Source organism: Mustela putorius, unplaced genomic scaffold, assembly GCF_011764305.1.
Source record: "Mustela putorius furo isolate JIRA1106 unplaced genomic scaffold, ASM1176430v1.1 tig00000127_pilon_pilon_pilon, whole genome shotgun sequence".
Taxonomy (NCBI): Eukaryota; Metazoa; Chordata; class Mammalia; order Carnivora; family Mustelidae; genus Mustela; species Mustela putorius.
Window position 1 is genome coordinate 10,856,106 of NW_025421288.1, and position 17,451 is coordinate 10,873,556.

At 59.4% G+C, this 17,451-nt stretch overlaps 1 protein-coding gene across 1 annotated transcript; it reads left to right on the forward strand.

Moving 5' to 3' along the window:
- The first annotated feature begins 538 nt into the window (after positions 1-538).
- Positions 539-15,980, forward strand: SART1 (spliceosome associated factor 1, recruiter of U4/U6.U5 tri-snRNP). The gene is made up of 20 exons (XM_004769991.3): positions 539-928; positions 2,732-2,789; positions 3,179-3,234; positions 3,790-3,916; positions 4,037-4,142; positions 4,403-4,480; positions 4,590-4,689; positions 4,780-4,922; positions 5,003-5,209; positions 6,112-6,236; positions 6,318-6,451; positions 6,550-6,683; positions 13,387-13,560; positions 13,768-13,878; positions 14,123-14,210; positions 14,532-14,622; positions 14,744-14,879; positions 15,475-15,564; positions 15,672-15,793; positions 15,897-15,980. The coding sequence occupies exons 1-20, from the start codon at positions 616-618 to the stop codon at positions 15,913-15,915; spliced, it is 2,412 nt and encodes an 803-aa protein (XP_004770048.2). The 5' UTR covers positions 539-615; the 3' UTR covers positions 15,916-15,980.
- Positions 15,981-17,451: the final 1,471 nt, after the last annotated feature.

The window sequence follows — 17,451 nt, forward strand, 5'->3', positions numbered from 1 at the left end:
GGGCTTCTCTCCCTCTCCCTGTCCCTCCGGCTCGTGCACGCTCTCAAATAAATAGCCCCCCCCCCCCAAAATCCAATAAAGGAGGGAGGGTGTTTGCTGACAGTACTGGTTGTAGGGGCTCGGAGGCTGGCCCGTAGAGCGGCAGTCTGGGGGGAGGGTCTCAAAACATAAATGTCGCACACCCAATGGAGCCACGACCCAGGGGAGACCACTACGAGGACGCCTACGGGAGCGGCAGGTGCCGTCCACAGCAAGACCATGAGTATGGAGCGTCCCGCCGCCAGGACGCTTCCAGCTTCCAGGTTGCTGGCTTTAAGGACTTATAATTGAGAGACCTGCAACTTTGATACGGCGTCCACGCGCCCCCCAGGGGCGCATGCGCAGTCACGCTGCCCGCTTAAAGACCGCCGCCTAGACCTAGACGGCCGCAACTGCGCAGTTGGGTCCCGACCCCGGCCTTCCCATGAACCTTTGGGGCAGGCTCCGAGGAGAACGACGGAAGCCGCCACTCTTGGTTTCCGGCAACACGACAGCCGCTGCCGGGCGACCCGGAAGTGTTCTCATTTTGCGTCGTCGGGGCTCGGCGGCGGCCGGGCTCGGGGCGGACGTACCACCATGGGGTCGTCAAAGAAGCACCGCGGGGAGAAGGAGGCGTCCGGGACGACGGCGGCGGCCAGCACTGGAGGCGCCACCGAGCAGCCGCCGCGGCACCGGGAGCACAAAAAACACAAGCACCGGAGCGGCGGCGGCGGCAGCAGCGGCGGCGAACGTCGAAAGCGGAGCCGGGAGCGTGGGGGCGAGCGCGGGGGCGGGCGGCGGGGGGCCGAAGCTGAGGCCCGCAGCGGCGCGCACGGGCGGGAGCGCAGCCAAGCAGAACCTTCGGAGCGGCGCGTGAAGAGAGAGAAGCGCGATGACGGCTACGAGGCCGGTGAGGGGCGGGGCCTGGGTGGCGGGGCGGGCTGCGAGCGGGGGCGCCGGGGGGTCCCAGAGCGGGCGGGCTGGCCTGGGTGTTCAGCCCGCCGAGACACCCCCGCATTAAAGAGTGTTCCTACGGTTATTGGGGATTAAAGGTTGTCTTCGTCTACTAAGCTCCGCGAGGGCGGAGATTTTCTGTTTTCTCAAAATTGGCACATCGCGGCCCTCAATAAATATTGAGTGAATGAATGAAGTTGTACTAGCATGTGCAGAACCAAAAAGAAACCTGGTATTGGGCAGATCGTGTAGGGGTCATAGGAGAGTTATGAAACAGTTCCGACCACAAAGGACCTATAGACATTGGAATTTTGTCTCGAGGGTAGCAGGGAGCCATGGATTTGAACTGAGGAATGAGTTGATTGTATTGTGCAAAAATCACTGTATTGAGAATCAGCTCAAGAGGAGTCAAGACTGGAGGTCTCATGAGGGCTGATAGCGGCTTGCAGCCAGGCAGTAGCAGTGGGGTGGGGAGACCTAAACAGACTGAACTGTTTTGAAGGGGGAATTTAGAGAGCTTAACACTTGGATGAGGGTGGGAAGAAGGACATGATTTAAATTTAAGGACATCCTTAAATTTTGGGTTGAGCAACTGGGTGGGTGGTTGTGTTGTCTGTTGGCCTTGAGGACTTTGGGAGAGAAGGGGACTTTTGAGGGGAAAGAGTTCAGTTTTGGAGAATGTTGCATTTGATGGCACAGAGTTGGGGCTGGATAGATCCGTGTGGAAGTCGTGGGTGTTTAGGTGGCAAATGAAGTGCACCGAGAGAGTGAGGAGTGGCCAGTAGAACCTAAGAAATGCCAACATTTTAGTAGTAGTTGGAGCACGATGCTACAAAAATGCTTGGTGGTTCAGTATCCAGAAAGGCAGGGAATCGCAGAATCTTGTATCATGGGGTGTTTGGGAACAGAGATAAAGAAGGAGTAATTCACGGTGTCACACGCCACAGAAAATGAAGGAAAATCAGGCAGAAAAGAATCCACTGGATTTAGAAATAAGGCTGGTGACCTTGGAGAGAGCCTGGAGAGGTTGGGACACAGCGTCCAGATGAGCTGTAGGGGAGGAGGTAGGTTGTGGGGCGGGGAAGCAGGAAGGATGAACCCCTGGTGGCAGCTGGGTAGGGGAACACCTGATGGTGTTCTGCCTCTGTCTGTGGCATTTCGTGAAGTATTCACTGATCGTGATGTGGGTAGCGGAGGTCTGAAATGCTGCTTTATCTCAGCATCCTCAACATCCATCACAAATCAGGGACCAATAAATGTATTTCTTGACTGGATGTACTGCACAGAGGACACAGTCATGCTCCTAACACAGTCGCCGACCTGTGGGGGGAAACAGACCCGTAAGTGAGTGATGGGGGCTGTGGCACTCAGGGGAGAGCCGTTCATTCTGATCAGTAATTGAGCAGGAGTTCAAGAAGGAGGTGGCATTTGTTCTCTGCGTTTGGACAGCTTGTCGATCAGAGCTAGGCCAAGGAGGGCAGTGCCGGCTGAAAATGGAGTGTACGGAAGTGGAGCGGAGGCCGTGGTGAAGGATGCAGCAAGGCTGGACCTTTTGGCTCAGGAGAGGAAGGTTACATAGAGAGTTGGGGTCTCAAGAGACTAGGACTGAGGTAGGAGGAGCTGCTTGGGTGGGGCAGGACTGCTGTGTTCGGGTGTCCCAGTAAGGCCCAGGAGCTGGTGAGGGGGTGCCTGCAGCCAGAGCCAGAGATGCCGCCCGCTGGCCCTCCGTGCGGCTCCTGAGTCCCGCTTCTTGTTCCAGCCGCCAGCTCCAAACCTAGCTCGGGAGATGCCTCGTCACTCAGCATCGAGGAGACCAAGTAAGTTGGGTCTCGCTCATGTTCTGCTTTTATATTCTGAGACACAGGGCTTCTGGGGCAGCTTTCCCGGGGGCGGGGGGTGTCTTTCACCCACCAAAGCATTCTCATTGGAATTGGAGCGTTACCATTTGAGTTACAGAAGAGGACGCCAAGAGCCAAGCAGAAATCTGGCCTTCTGCTGATGAGGGGCCGGCCGGGCCGGCGCCTATGTTCCCTGATTTGGAGGCCAGTGTCCATCCCAACGTCCTAGGCTGCCTGGGTCAGTCTCTGCTTTGGGGGCCCTCAGGACCTCTCATTTCCATCCTGGTTTCACCCCGTGTCTGTCCAGAAATGCCTTTGATGTCCCTATTTCGTTGACAGCTCTTAACGCTCTTATTTCTTGTCCTCAGTAAACTCCGGGCAAAGTTGGGGCTGAAACCCTTGGAGGTCAATGCCGTCAAGAAGGGTGAGTGTGGGGCGGTGGATGGGGCTGAGGGAGGGCCTTTGGGTGGAGGCGAAAGACCATCTGAAGGGGCCTTTGAAGAGGGTGGGGTTATGGCTCAGGTTCAGCACCATGTAGTTGCTGTGTGTGTGTGTACACGTACGTATACTTGCTGGTGGGCAGGAGGCCTTTCCTTGCAGTCGTGATGGGGGGCTGGGAATAGGGATTCTCTTAAGTTCAGATGGCTGGTGCCATGTGCTTGCTCCGCATTAGCCAGGCTGAGACACGTGCACAGGTGCCGCAGACCGATCTGGGCTGTGCAGGTGTTGGGTTTGTTTCTTTCTTAAAGCGTGATTGTGGCGGGGGGGTGGGGGCTTGTAAGCCGCGGAGGATCCCATCATGCGGTGTGGGGTGACATGGAAATGTGGGCTGAAGTGGGAGGAGGGACGTGAAGGATTCGCCCCCCCCCCACCCGGCCCCTTCTGGCCCCCTGAGCTGGAAAGGGGCAGGGTGAGTGGCTCCCTCCTCTCCCCACCAGCCATGGGCAGGCATAGCCTCACGTCTGGGCCCCCCTTCCAGAGGCGGGCACCAAGGAGGAGCCCGTGGCAGCCGATGTCATCAACCCCATGGCCTTGAGACAGCGAGAAGAGCTACGGGAGAAGCTGGCGGCTGCCAAAGAAAAGCGTCTCCTGAACCAAAAGCTGGGGTGAGGGGGGTCAGCAGGGCGGGCAAAGGGAAGGTGCTGAGGAGGCCACCCAGGAGCTCTGGAGTCGGGTGCAGGGAACAGGAGTGGGGCTCCCAGAAGACCACTTTCTCCTCTCTTCAGAAAGATAAAGACGCTGGGGGAGGACGACCCCTGGCTGGATGACACCGCAGCCTGGATCGAGCGGAGCCGGCAGCTGCAGAAGGAGAAGGACTTGGCAGAGAAGAGGGTGAGCGCCTGGGCAGCTCGGGGTGGTCGCTTAGTGCTTTGTAACCTGGCTGGCTGGTGGGGCCGGAGACCTGTCCTTGGGAGGGGACCAGGCCCAGAGAGGTCGGAGGTCTGTGGTCGTTGGCTTCTGCTCTGGATTCTTAGCAGCTGGCCCATAGGGCCTTCCTTCCCTTTTTGTGCTCCCACTTGGTAAAGCCCCACGTGTCTTCCAGTGATGCTGAATGGCATGAGGTCATAGGTCACCCCCTTCTCATCCCACAGGCCAAACTGCTGGAGGAGATGGACCAGGAGTTCGGTGTCAGCACCCTGGTGGAGGAGGAGTTTGGGCAGAGGCGGCAGGTGAGGCTGCAGTGGTGGCGGGGGCCGGGAGCGCTGTCCTGGGTGCTGGGATCCTGGGGCTGGGCGGGTCAGGGCTCCTGACTTGGCTGGACGGTCCCCTCCCCTGTAGGACCTGTACAGTGCCCGGGACCTACAGGGCCTCACCGTGGAACATGCTATCGATTCCTTCCGAGAAGGGGAGACTCTGATCCTCACCCTCAAGGACAAAGGTGGGTTGAGCTGCGAATTCCAGTGGGGGACGGGGGCGCTGCTGCGTCAAGGGCAAGCTGGAAGGGCCACCGCTCCTGCCCTGTCCGCAGGTGTGCTGCAGGAGGAGGAGGATGTGCTGGTGAACGTGAACCTCTTAGACAAAGAGCGGGCAGAGAAGAACGTGGAGCTCCGGAAGAAGAAGCCCGACTACCTGCCCTACGCAGAGGACGAGAGCGTGGATGACTTGGCACAGGCAGGCAGGGCAGCGGGATGGGGGCTCTGTGGTTTTTCAGGAGCCAGGCTGGGTCCCAACCAGTACCTGTTGTTTTGCAGCAAAAACCCCGTTCTATCCTGTCCAAGTATGACGAGGAGCTCGAGGGCGAGCGGCCACACTCGTTCCGCTTGGAGCAGGGCGGCACTGCTGATGGCCTGCGGGAGCGGGAGCTGGAGGAGATCCGGGCGAAGCTGCGGCTGCAGGCCCAGTCCCTGAGCACTGTGGGGCCCCGGCTGGCCTCCGAGTACCTCACGCCCGAGGAGATGGTGAGACCCGTGGCCTGCACCCACACCTCGTAATTGGGGTGGGGATTCCTCCCTCTCTGGGGTCACGTGCAGCTCGGGGGCGCTACAGAGGAAGGGCGAGTGTGGGGGCTTGGCCCTCGTGGTCTGCGGTGTGTGGCAGCCGTGAGGAGGTGCTGTGCGGGGACAGTGACCACACGCTGGGACGGATGGTTCTGAGCTTGAGTCAAGCTCTGCAACATGGCCAGCTTGTGCCCCGGGGAGTTCCTTACCTGTGAGCCTGAGGCACCTGATTTGGAATGGGGGTGGCAGGAGCCGTCTCTTGAGGGCCGCTGCGAGGACTAGTGACAGTGTGGCAGGCTGGTAATGTTACGGCGGAGTGTGGATTTCGTATTTGGGATGATTCTGAGCACAGAGGTAGACCCATGGCTAGATTGCTGGGCCTTGTGATTAAGAGCAGGACTCCGGAGCCCAAAGAGAAGGTTCACAATCCTGGCTCTCCCATTTAGGAGCTGGGTGACCTCAGGCAAGGAACTTAGCCTCTCTGTGCTGAGGCTTTTCTCAGCTCACAAGTGGGATGAGATCAGGCCGGTTGCACACGTTGTATATGTGTGCCAAGTGTCTAAAGGCTGGCCTGGAGGAATGCTAGAGAAGCGTTCATTCTTCACGTCCCCGGGTGGCTCAGTCGGTTAAGCGTCCAGCTCTTAATTTCGGCTCAGGTCTTGGTCACAAGGCTGTGGGATGGGGACCTGCGCCCAGCACGGAGCTTGCCTAAGAGACTCTCTTTCCCTCTTCCTGTCCCCCACTCCATCTGTCCCTCCCTCCCCCACCTTCAGTGAAAAAAAAATTTTTAAAGTCTTCATTCTTGGGGGCTTGTGGGGGCCTACTTTCCCAGTTCAAGTCTCATCTTTCCTTTCTCCCCTCAGGTGACCTTTAAAAAGACCAAACGGAGGGTGAAGAAGATCCGCAAAAAAGAGAAGGAGGTGGTCGTGCGGGCCGATGACTTGCTGCCTCTGGGAGACCAGACTCAGGATGGGGACTTCGGTTCCAGGTGGGCTTGGAAACAGGGTTACGGTGCCGGGGATGGACTGGCCTAGGGGCCCGCGCTCACGGGAGAGGCCCCTTTCCGCAGACTGCGGGGCCGAGGCCGGCGCCGAGTGCCCGAGGCAGACGAGGAGAACCCCGAGGAAGAAGAGAAGGAGCCGGCTCCTCAGCCCCCGCAGTCCGATGACACCCGCGTGGAGAACATGGACATCAGCGATGACGGTGAGGGTCCGGGCAGCCGAGGATGGGCAGCGGGGGCCGGGCTGAGCGCCCCGGGGCGAGGAGGCGATCCGAGCAGGGGTCCCCCGTGTTTCCTCCAGAGGAGGCTGGAGCGCCGCAATCCGGGTCCCCGGAGGTGCTGGAGGAGGATGAGGCGGAGCTGGAGCTGCAGAAGCAGCTGGAGAAGGGGCGCCGCCTGCGGCAGCTGCAGCAGCTGCGAGACAGCGGTGAGAAGGTGAGGGCCGCGGCGGGCCGGGCCGCGGCGGGTGCGTGCGGGCCTCCCCGGGGCCTTCGGGACAGGCACGTCTCTGGTGACCTGTCCCCCGAGCGTGGCGCCTGCATTCCAGTCTGGATCATCATTTTTGTTTAATGCTGTGCTGTTAGTGGATCTGTTTAAGTTCAAGCAGTATTTTTGCTCTAAGATATTTTAGAGTTGGAGCCTTGGCTGCCTTCTTCCTTTCCGTGGCTGGGTGTGGCACGCCTGCTGCGAGAGCGCCCTGTCCCAGGGCCGGGGGAGTCCCTGGTGAGCCGGCCGGCGAGGGGCCCTGTGCTCCTCTCTAGCTGCGGCCAGAGGGCGGGACGGCAGGACAGCTGGACAGTGGGTGACAGGTGCACACGTGCACACGCCGCACTCCGAATGGTGCCTGGATCCTGCAGCCCGGCCGTGGGAAGGCCGAGCAGGTGGCTGGAGGGCTGGCCTGCGTCCGCCATTCCAGGGAGACCTTACGACCTTTGACCTGAGACTTAAATAACACTGAGGAGCCGACCTCGCAGAGATTCGGGGTGTAGGTGGGCGGGCAGCCCAGGCATGTGGGCAGCGGAGACGGCAGGTGTCCTGGGAGGGGTGGCCTGGTGGTGTGAGGGAAGCAGAGGCCGGTGGGGTCTTGTGGTCATGATTCTTGCGGCGGGCGCCCGCCGGAGCCGGGCCCTACCTGCGTGCCTTGTGGGCCACCTCGTTCATGCTCAGAGCAGCACCTGGGAGAAAGGTTCTGCTTCCTCCGTTTTACAGAGGAGGAAACTGAGGCACAGAGGCCTTAGGCAAGTGGGACCAGGGTTACGTGGCTGGGAAGGGGCAGAGCTGGGGTCTGAACAGCCTGACTCCATGGTCCGTGCTCGTCATCCCCCCCCCCAACACTGGGAGAGCGAGACGTGGGAGCAGGGAGCCCTGGAGCCGTGGGGTCGAGTGGCGGGGGCTTCTGCAGAGGTGGCGGAGAAACAGCAGTCCCCGAGGTCAAGGCGGCGCAGAAGCCGAGAAGGGCTTGTAAAGAGGGGCGTAGGGAGTCCTCTAACTCCTGAGAGGCGGGCCCGATTTGGCATGGTGGAGTCCGCAAGACCGAGGCCAGGAGGACACTGGGGCAGCCACTTGGGACAGTCCCTTGGGGCGGGCGCGGGCAGATGACGGGCCGTCAGAGGAGTCGGCCCCCCCGGGTTTGGCCGCTCTACTGTCACAGCAGCAGCAGCAGTGGGGTCACTCGGTGAGCGGGCCGGCTGCGAGCCAGGACAGCTGGTGCTGGGCCACGCGCTGTCTGCCCCGGCCGTAAAGCGGGTCAGAGATGGGCGGCCGTAGCCGAGAGCGCAGAAGTCCTTCCTCATGGAACTTTCGTTCTCCTGAGGGGACGTGAAAGACAAAAGACGAGGTCGGGTGGGAGAACCAGCGGGAGCAGGAACCGGAGGAGGGTAGTGCAGAGAGGAGGAGCGAAGGCGCGCGCTCGCTTTAAGTCAGCTGGTCAGGGTGGGCCTCCCCGAGGAGGTGACAGTTGACATCAGATGAAGTGAGCCTCAGAGCCATGGAAGGGCCCAGTTCCGAGATGAGGGAGCGCTTGGCCCCTGAGGCCCCGAGGCGGGAGCCACCATGCTGGCTCAGGAAGGTGGAGGAGGCCTGCGTGGCTGACGTGGCCGGAGCTGCAGGGAGAGTGATGGGGAAGGAGCCGGTCACAGGCCACGTCGGGCCGACGCTTGCCGTTGCAGTGGGCTTGGCAGGCGGAGCTCGGTCTCTGAGGAAGGCCAGGGAAGGCTGTTGTCGTCCTCCAGTTGGAGTGACGGTCAACTGTGGTGATAGGCGTCGAGACGGGGAAGTGGCCGGGTCTGGAATGCATTTGGAGTGTAGAACCAACAGTGTGTGTCAGTGCGTCGTGTGTGAGGTCGTGCGTGGGTACGAGAAGTTCAGGATGGTTCCCGAAAGTTCCGACTTGAACAGCGGTCCGTTTGCTGAGGTGAGGAACAGGCAGGTCTGCTCCTGAGATGGACGAGCTCAGGGAGGAGCAGGTTGGGGGAACTAACCAAGCATTCGGTTTGGGTTAAGTTCAAGGTGCTTTTTTTTTTTTTTTCCCAAGATTTTGTTTATTTGACAGAGATTACAAGTAGGCAGAGAAGCTGGCAGGGAGAGAAGAGGAAGCAGGCTCCCTGCTAAGCAGAGAGCCTGATGCAGGGCTCGATCCCAGGACCCTTGGATTATGACCTGAGCCCAAGGCAGAGGCTTTAACCCACTGAGCCACCCAGGTGCCCCTTAAGATGCTTTTTTAGTAGCAGTGATTATACAGAACAGGCAGTTGGATGTGTGAGTTTGGACTTTAAGGGAGAGGCTGAGACTAGAGGTACTGGCGGATGTCAGTAAGCGCGTGGACCGGAGTTAAAGCCACAGGATGGGCTGGAGTCACCGGGACAGTGAGTGTGGACAAAGGAAAAGAGCTGGAGACGGAGAGCGTGTGAGGACAGCAGAGGACAGGGTGTCACCCTGGGAGTCCCATGACAAGAGGCTCTTGCGAGGAAGCAAGTAAGCATCTGTGACACGTGTCCCGGAGAATTTGGATCAGGCACCATGGTAGTCACTGATGCCCTCATCTGAAGTGGCCTCCGGGGCGTGGTGGGAAGTGACGATCAGACCACGCCGGCTCTAGCAGGGCCGCTGGGGACAAGATTACCAGGCGGGAACCGGTGGTGTTTCTGTACACCAGGAAGAGGTAGAAAGTATAATTTTGAAAAAGATCACGTTCACGAAAGCAGTAGGGATGGGGAAGTCTTATGGGTAAAGCTATCAAAGCAAAACAGGAAGGAGATAAACTTGCTACAAAATTAAAGGATTAAATTAATGATTGCAACAAAATTAAAAGTATATGACGTGCGAGATCTGTATGGGGAGAATTGCAGTCCATTTTTCAAAGACCATGAAGAAGACATAAAGAAACAAGACTGCCGTGTTAGGCAGCTAGGGCCGCCGTGACACAATGCCACAGACTGGGTGGCTTAAGCAACAGAAGTTTAGTTCTCAAAGTTCTGGAGTCGGGAAGTTCAAGATCAAGGCGTTGGTAGGTTTGGTTTCTCCTGAGGCTTGCGGGCGGCCGTCTTCCTGCTCTGTCCTCTCTTGGCCTTTCCCTTGAGTGCCTGCAGCCTTCAGTGTCCCTTTCTCTTATGAGGACACCAACCTTCTGGATTAGGGCTCTGCCCTTATGACCGCCTTTGATCTTAATCATCTTCTTAAAGGCTCGTCTCCAAGTACAGTCACACTGGAGGCAACGTTTCAACATACAGATTTTGGGAGGACACAGTTCAGTCCATAATGTCCATGTCTGCGGCTAGGACTCAGTAAAGAGATTAAATTCCAGTGAAAATTCCCAAAAGGATTTTTGTGGAACCTGAAAAGCTAATTCTTGAATTTACTTGGAAGACCAAAGGGCCAAAAATATCCAAGATGCTTTCAATAACAAAGTGGTGGGCTTTGCTCGGACAGATCTCACTTGAGGTCGTTGTGGTAATTGAGGTGGTAAAATAGTGGCCTAAGGGTGGACTGACAGGGCCGAGACTGAGTAGAAGGCCCAGGCACGGACTCCTGAGTAGGAGAGCTGCTGCGCCGGCGGGCATGGGCGCTCGGTTCAGCAAGTGCTTTCTGGACAGTCACTTACCCATTTGGAAAAAAGTGAAATTGGGTTTGTACTTCACACAAGATGTACTTACAGATAGATTAAGAACTGAAAAGTCACAAATTAATGTTCCAGAACAAGGTTAAGGAAATGATGTTTGTGACTTTGTGGCAGAGAAAGATTTTTTTCTCTTTGCAAATTTTATTACAATACACAGAACAAAGAATTGACCGTCTTCGCTATTTTTAAACGTCTGATTCCCCTGAAGGGTTAAATGCGCCCCCGCTGCTGTGCACCCATCCCCACAGCCACCCCCAGAGCTCTTCTTCTCTCAAAAAGCTGAAACTGCTGAAACTCCGTCCCCATTAAACACTGGCTCCAGCCCCCCCCCCCCCCCCCGCTGGCCACCACTGTCCTACTTCTGTCCCTGGGACAGAAAGTCCCCTCTAGGGACAGCCTATAAGGGCAATCACAGAAGGTTTTTTTGTGACTGGATTATTTCAAGTGAAAAATTTTTTAAGTTTTGAAAGTAAAGCATAAACCATGAGGAAGAAAACCAATAACTACTGAGAAATTAAGAACTTTAGTTTTTGGTTTTTTGTTTTTTAATTTTATTTTTTAAAGATTTTATTTATTTATTTGACAGAGATCACAAGTAGGCAGAGAGGCAGGCAGAGAGAGAGGGGGGAGGAAGCAGGCTCCCTGCTGAGCTGAGAGCCCGATGCGGGGCTGGATCCCAGGACCCTGGGATCATGACCTGAGCCGAAGGCAGAGGCTTTAGTCCACTGAGCCACCCAGGCGCCCCAAGAACTTCAGTTTTTTTAAAAAGTCACCATAAGAAGACATTTGCCCACATGTATAGAATTATCAGTGGGTTGGTGCCAAGAATATCCGAACAACCAAAATTGGCAAAACAGAAAAAGGGCAGTAGACCTCAATGGGCCGTTCACAGAAATGGCAGGGTAGATGGTCCATAAAATAGCCCATGAGGGGGCACCGGGGTGGCTCAGTGGTAGTGTCTGACTCTTGATTTCAGCTCAGGTCGTGATTTCAGTGCTGTGAAATGGAGCCCCAAGTCGGGCGTGGAATCTGCTCGAGATCCTCTCTGCCTCTGCTTTACCCTCCCCCACCTACCCCCAGCCCCTCTCGTGCACACGCGCTCTTTAAAAAAGCAAAACAGGGGCACCTGGGTGGCTCAGTGGGTTGAGCCTCTGCTTTCAGCTCAGGTCATGGTCTCAGGGTCCTGGGATGGAGCCCCGTATCGGGTTCTCCACTCAGTGGGGAGCCCGCTTCCCTTCCTCACTCTCTGCCTGCCTCTCTGCCTACTTGTGATCTCTGTCAAATAAATAAATAAATCTTTAAAACAAACAACCAACAAAATAGAACAGACCACCCCCCAGTGAGGCCCGGCTTTGTGAATGGTCAGGGAAGAGCCAGCAGGTCAGTGACGGACCAGGTCATACCCATGTCACTGGACAAGAACGTCAAAGTCTGGCGATAACAAGTGTCAGGATTCGGAGCGGCCAGAATTCTCACGTGCACTTTGCAGCACGGAGGGGTCTGATGAGCTCAGGAAGGTGTCGGAAGTATTCTTGGAGCAGCAAGTGCACGTGCCCTCCGGCCTAGCACGCCCACTCCCGCGTGGGTATGGCGGACACACACCTGCCCGCGGGCTGGGGGACACAGGCATCCGATGGCTTGTGTTCACCTTGGCTGTGACGGTGGGAAGTAGGTCCGCAGCGTGCGGGGGGAACTAGGTGAGGACACGTTCCTGTCATGGAATGTTGTTCCGTAGTGAAAAGCTAAGAAGTGCAGCCACTCGGGTCAAGATGGATTTTAGAAAATAGATTTTTCTTCTTTTTGAAAGATGTAATTTATTTGAGGGAGCACGCCAGCTAGAGAGCGAGCATGAGCCGGGGGGAGAGGCAGAGGGAGAGGGAGAAGCAGGCTCCCTGCTGAGCAGGGACCCCCCCACCCCCCACCCCGCTCTGCCACCGTATGGGACTCGACCCTAGGACGCAGGGATCACGACCCGAGCTGAAGGCAGACGCTTTACCAACCGAGCCACCCAGCCGCACGTGTGTGTGTGTGTGTGTGTGTGTGTGTGTATCTGTTTTATACATATACGTATATGTTTATATTTACATCACATCGTAGGGGATTCAGATTCAGATATATAATGTTTTTAAAATGCACAACAAAATAATACCCTGTTGCTGGATAGGACTTTATGTGGAAAGAACAGAGGAGTAGCCAGTGAATCGTGACCACGGATAAGGGAAGAGGAGACCGTGAGGCTTGAAGGAGTGCGGGCCGCGTTCCTCGGACTGGGCGGTGCGTGCCTGGGTGTGTGTGGCTGTCACCGTCTTTAATAACACACGTGCGCTACTAGAACCCTTCTATGTTTATGATGCCGCTCGCTAAAAACATACACGTAACGTAATAACATGGAAGGAAGCGGCGCTGAGCGGCTGTGGTGACTGGAAACTTCTCTGAGGAGCTTGCTGTCGGACAGCAGTGAGACAGCGGGGCAGAGGGAGCAGCGAGCCTGGGCAGTCCTGCGCGCCCAGGGAACAGTGCAGTCGAGGGGACAGCGGGGACAGTCGTGGGGGGCCATGCCGCCGGGCCGGAGGAGCAGGGCAGAGGTGTGGCGGGTGCTGGAAGCCTGTGGGAGCTGCGCAGGCAGATTCTCCCTGCCCTGTGGCCTCAGGGCAGGCTTCTGGAAGCAGCTTACCTTGAGTCCTGAAACGGGTGTTGGTGGCGGTAAAGGGAGGGTGGCTGCGGGCCGACAAGAGCCGCAGTGGGCCCCGGCCCGGTCCCCGAGGAAGACGTGAGGCTCTGGGGCTTTGGAGAAGGGCCAGGTGGCATTTGGAGATTAAAGGGCGGCAGGAAGCCACTGACGGCTTTGGAGCGAGGCCTGCGGTGGGTGTACCTGCGGAGTGAGCGGGGCTGGGCGGCGGGAAGCGGGCGGCCGTCGGAGGGCTTGTCTTCCTGCCGTCGGGGGAGGACTTGGGGTTTCTGGGTCTCGATGGCACCTCGCCAGAAACTTCTGGGTTTGCCCACAGCTGCTCCCTCCCGCAGGTGGTGGAGATTGTGAAGAAGCTGGAGTCCCGCCAGCGGGGCTGGGAGGAGGACGAGGACCCGGAGCGGAAGGGGGCCATCGTGTTCAATGCCACGTCCGAGTTCTGCCGCACCTTGGGCGAGATCCCCACCTACGGGCTGGCGGGCAACCGGGAGGAGCAGGAGGAGCTCATGGTGGGTCCTCGGATGGCCTGCCTCTCCCTGCCCCCCCCTTCCCCTCCTCTCTCGCTCCCCTCTGCTCGTGCTTCGGGTCCCCCCCTGCCAGTCAGGTCCTGGTCAGCTTCTCCATAACTGGTCTCAAGCCTCGGGGCCCCGGCAGGTCAGGCCGGCTGCGGCGGGCGCGGAGGCTCCCTGGGCTGACCCTGGTCCCTGACCCCCCAGGACTTTGAACGGGACGAGGAGCGCTCGGCCAACGGGGGCTCGGAGTCGGACGGGGAGGAGAACATCGGCTGGAGCACCGTCAACCTAGACGAGGAGAAGCAGCAGCAGGACGTGAGGGGCGCGGCGGCGGGGGCGGGAGCGGGGGGAGAGCAGGACAGCTCGGCTGCGCACCGCGGGGCTGGCTGTCCCACGCCGGGTGGGGGTCTGCAGAGCTCGGTGGGGCGGCCAGGAGTCTGGCCTAGTGCCCGGTCCCGGGAAGGCCCGCGGCTGTGTGTGCCGGGCACGAGGGGGCGGAGGGGGCGAGACGAGCCCACGCGGCCACTGACCTTCTTCCTCCCCGTGTGCCTCGCCCCAGTTCTCTGCCTCGTCCACCACCATCCTGGACGAGGAGCCCATCGTGAACAGAGGGTTGGCGGCCGCCCTGCTGCTGTGTCAGAACAAAGGTGAGGGGCTGCCGGCATCGGCAGGGCGGGGGCCAGGCCGCTCCCGCCGCACCCCCAGGACTGTGGGCTGCTCCCCCGGGGCCCAGGAGCTGAGCCTGTGCACCCAGCCCTGCGGTGGTCATAGCCGCATCTGACCTTTGTGCTCCATGTCACCCCGTTGGTGACGGCTTTGCCCTTCAGGTCGCGGTGTGGCCGGGTTGGGGGGGTAGGGGGGCGGGAACGGGGTCGTGGAGGCGGGAGGGGCCGTGAGACTGGGAGTGAGGCTGGCAAGAGCCCCCGCTGAGGGCAGCGGCCAGGAGTCTGACTGCCGCCTGTCCCCAGGGCTGCTGGAGACCACGGTGCAGAAGGTGGCCCGGGTCAAGGCCCCCAACAAGTCCCTGCCGTCGGCCGTGTACTGCATCGAGGACAAGATGTGAGTGTGGCGGGGCGGGCCGGGGGGGGGGGTGCTGCAGGTGGCGGGAGGGGCCACCGGGGGAGCCCTCGGGGGCAGCGCAGGCAGCTGCGGGCCCTGAGCGCCCCATCTCTGGGCCCAGGGCCATCGACGACAAGTACAGCCGGCGGGAGGAGTACCGCGGCTTCACGCAGGACTTCAAGGAGAAGGACGGCTACAAGCCCGACGTGAAGATCGAGTACGTGGACGAGACCGGCCGGAAGCTCACACCCAAGGAGGTGAGCGGGGCCGGGGGTGACTGAGTCACAGAGACGCGGGGCCTCAGCCTTCCCAGGTGACGCAGAGCTGCGCCCTGGGTCCTTGGTTCCATCCACCGCTGGCCGGCGGGGCCGCCGAGGTGACAGCGCCTCGGTGCCCCGGGTTCCGTCTCTGGTGGGCCCAGCCGGCCCCGTCACAGGCCCGGTTCCTTTGCCCACCTGCCCCCCTACGGCCTGACCTACCCTGGGGGCCACCTTTCTGGGGGTGACGTCCAGGCCGTGGGCTGAGTCATGCTCACTGTCCTGCATCCCTGCCCCGCGTGCTTCTGGCACTGTCCCCCGCTGGGTGTGCCCTCCCCCCAGCCCCAGCCCACTGGCTGCCTCTGTCCGGGTGCGGGTCCCACTCAGGATCCCGAGTGCCCCTGTCACAGCACATCCAGCCCCAGAACCTGTCTCCCTGACTCTGGGGAGCCCCTCAAAGGTGCCAAGGTCATGATCCTTCTCCCAGCGCCTTCCCACCACCCCTCAGCCCAGCACGGGTCAGTGAGTCCCTTCCCCTTCGCTGCCCCCTGGACACAGGTGGCTGTAGTAACACTGGTCTCGCCCGTGTCCCCAGGCTTTCCGGCAGCTGTCCCACCGCTTCCACGGGAAAGGCTCAGGCAAGATGAAGACAGAGCGGCGGATGAAGAAGCTGGACGAGGAGGCGGTGGGTGCCCAGGGACACGGGGGGCGGCTTCTGCACCTGCTGGCACTGGGGTGGCTGGTGGCCTGGGGTCTGCTTCCGCCCTGCGCTGACCGGCCCTCCTCCTGCAGCTCCTGAAGAAGATGAGCTCCAGCGACACCCCGCTGGGCACGGTGGCTTTGCTCCAGGAGAAGCAGAAGGCCCAGAAGACGCCGTATATCGTGCTCAGTGGCAGCGGCAAGAGCATGAACGCGTGAGTGGCGAGGCTCAGCGGGCGGGGACGGGGGACAGCGCTGGGCCTAACGGGTGGGAAGGCCTGCGCGGTTTCCAGCCTTATGCCGCTCTTCTCTCTGCAGGAACACCATCACCAAGTGAAGCTGATCTTCCTCTGTTCCCCTCCCTGACTTTAATATTAAATAAAGTTCCCTCCTTATTTTTTCCTCCTTCGTCCTGGTGCAGATTCCAGGGTTAGACCCAGGAGGGAGGGGCAGGCGGTGCCGGGAGGAGCGCCCACACACCGCCCTCAGGTGGGCCCTGCTTGCTGTGTGACCTCAAGCAAGTCACCGAACCTCTCTGAGCCTTAATTCTGTGTTCGTATAGTCAAAACACATCTGTTTCCTAGAAAGTCCCATGAAGATTAAATGAGTTCATTTATTCGTTCATTCTCCTGTCACTCAGAGGCGAGCCAGACCCGAGGTGGCTTTGAGTCTGGCATCTGCTCAGTACAACCTGGCCATCTGAGGACATGGATAACTAAAAGAGGGAGATAACCCTCCAGATCCTCTAGGACAGCCCTCCACCCGCCCCAGGCCCCAGCCAGCCAAAGAAGCCAGTCGGTTTATTTTCCCCGCCCCCTCTCCTCACCACCCCTGGCTTTGTCATACGGGTCCTGGCGGGTGGTCCGAGGGGTCCTGGCGGGTGGTCCGAGGTCGGTCACGCCTTGTCTCCCGCATGGCTGGCTTTCAGGTGAGAAGTGGAGGTGCTGTTAGTGCCTCGGTCGCCGTGTTCTCTCCCAGCCTCCGTTGCTACACAAATCACGGCCCTGGGCCCAGGACTGCGTGGGGCTGCCGCCCTGCGCCCGGTCTGCAGGGAGACTTGTCCCGTGTACCGTTTCCCAGGGAGGTGAGCTTTGAAGGATGCCGGGACGTGCTGGAGCCCCGAATCGAGGGCAGGGCGACCGGTGGCTCCCATGGAGTCAGACCCGGTGTCCTGCCCCCACTGAGGCCCAGGTGCACGCCAGGCTCAGGTGGTTCGTGGATTTGTGTTTAACGGAAGCAAACAGTAAGTGGAAGAGAAGGATGGTTTTAGGTCGTCTTGGAAAAGGCCAACAGTTGCCTTAGCGGATAGCTATTGGTGACAGGTTTACGACAAGCCAACAAGTGGTCACACCATGCTTCCTTGAGCTCGTCGTCTCCCTCGTGAGGTCTCACTCTGATTTAACCTTCGGCTTGGCTGCTTCTCTGGTCCCCCGGAGGTGCCCACAGGCTTGGAGCACCGCGCAGGGGGCAGCACTCCGGACCCCTCCCACCTGCCCCGCCATCCTCCCAGAAGCCTATGAGGCCCGTCTGGTGGGGCGCGTGGTCTGGCTGGTGCAGCTCCAGCCCCGGCTGGACTGTCCGAGCTCAGCCTCACCCTCTGCGGGCGGACGTCCCTGGGGTGATCATCGCCACCGTCAGACCCAGAAACAAGGCCTTGCGTGGAGCACAGTGGACCAGGGTCACCCTGATCAGGTTTAGCCCACGATGTCTTCTAACTCTGACCCCAGTAACTGACTTCATAAGTGGTGAACCAGGGAACGGGAAAGGCTTCTAGTGGCACTCCGGGGCCCCTCCAGGAAGCCCCCCAGGTTGGTGCTGTCTGCCTCCCTCCTCGTCCCAGCTGCTGGCCCCCTCCAGCCCTGATGTTCACTAG